The sequence below is a fragment of the Austrofundulus limnaeus genome, unplaced genomic scaffold, assembly GCF_001266775.1.
Source record: "Austrofundulus limnaeus strain Quisiro unplaced genomic scaffold, Austrofundulus_limnaeus-1.0 Scaffold6449, whole genome shotgun sequence".
NCBI lineage: Eukaryota > Metazoa > Chordata > Actinopteri > Cyprinodontiformes > Rivulidae > Austrofundulus > Austrofundulus limnaeus.
The window spans coordinates 1,132-2,170 of record NW_013958851.1 but is presented as its reverse complement, the minus strand read 5'-3'; the positions used below and the strand labels follow the sequence as shown (position 1 = coordinate 2,170).

At 50.4% G+C, this 1,039-nt stretch overlaps 1 protein-coding gene across 1 annotated transcript in view; it reads right to left on the bottom strand.

The window, feature by feature from the left end:
• LOC106512406 (protein angel homolog 2) overlaps window positions 1–1,027 on the bottom strand; it is a gene marked incomplete at both ends in the record, with an annotated part of 2,574 nt that extends 1,547 nt beyond the window's left edge. Inside the window, 3 exon segments of the mRNA XM_014001031.1 lie at window positions 234–291; window positions 386–521; window positions 597–1,027. Coding sequence (XP_013856485.1) covers window positions 234–291; window positions 386–521; window positions 597–1,027 — 625 coding nt within the window.
• Between the last annotated feature and the right edge of the window lie 12 nt (window positions 1,028–1,039).

The following is a 1,039-nucleotide window of genomic DNA, read 5'->3' as shown; positions in this document are numbered from 1 at the left end:
TCATTAATCAGATCAATAACTGGTTTAGGAACAGATGTAGCCTCCTGCTACAAGGATGTAGCAACTACTGGTTGAGAAATTGTCTTAATTTTGGCCACAGAGAATGCCCCGGGAACATACGACCTTTCTGAGGCAGGACTCAGTTTAACTTGTTTCTTTCAAGACTTTAAAAATCCGCCAAACTGTGATCCTTTAAGTTCAACTGAGAATGATGTAAAAAGTAAACATCTGACCTGTTAACAGCTGTAGATTTTTTTGTGAGGTCTTCTACAGTCAGATTAGAGATTCCTCCTTCAGCAAACAGACAGACAGGAAGGTGCTGGTTAATGAAGCTAATCTGAATAAATCCTGTGAGGTGCTCACAGGGTCTACAGGTGAGCTTTACCTGTGGGGCTGATGGGGGATGACTCATCAGAGCCTTTGCTCTCATACTGGCACTCAGAACTGATTCCTAAACTGGGAGACCAGATTGGAGACTTGAGGAGACGTTTACTCCTGGAACTTGTTTCCTGACCCGACACCTAAAAAATTTAAAAAGCAGCTTTTAAATTGAACCGTTTCACCGCTGGAGGAGACGCAGAGTCTTCAGGTCCCACCGTGCTGATCTGCATCCCTCTGTAGTCCAGGCAGCCTGTGGTCAGGAACGTGGACAAGGGACTCCCAGGCACAGAGTTCAAATCCCCGCAGAAAACCACCGGGCAGGTCGCGCCGTTGGGGAGGCGGGACAACCGGCCGACTTCAGCCAATAGGATCGCCAGCTGGGCCAGTTTGACGTCACCGCGGCGAGGGTTGTAGAGGAGGTGAGTGTTGGCGACGCAGACGAGCGAGGAGGAATCCGATTGGCCGACGAGGTGGTTGGGCTGCAGCAGCACAACCAGCCCCACGTTGTCCCGGTCCAGGAGGACATCACCGGGCCTGAAGAACTCGACAGGGGAGGAGGCGAGGAGGGAGAAGCGGGAAGCCTTGAAGATCACTGCACAACCGTCTGGTTTCTTTCCTGTCCGCTTCTTAAACTCACACTGATAACCTAACAAACACA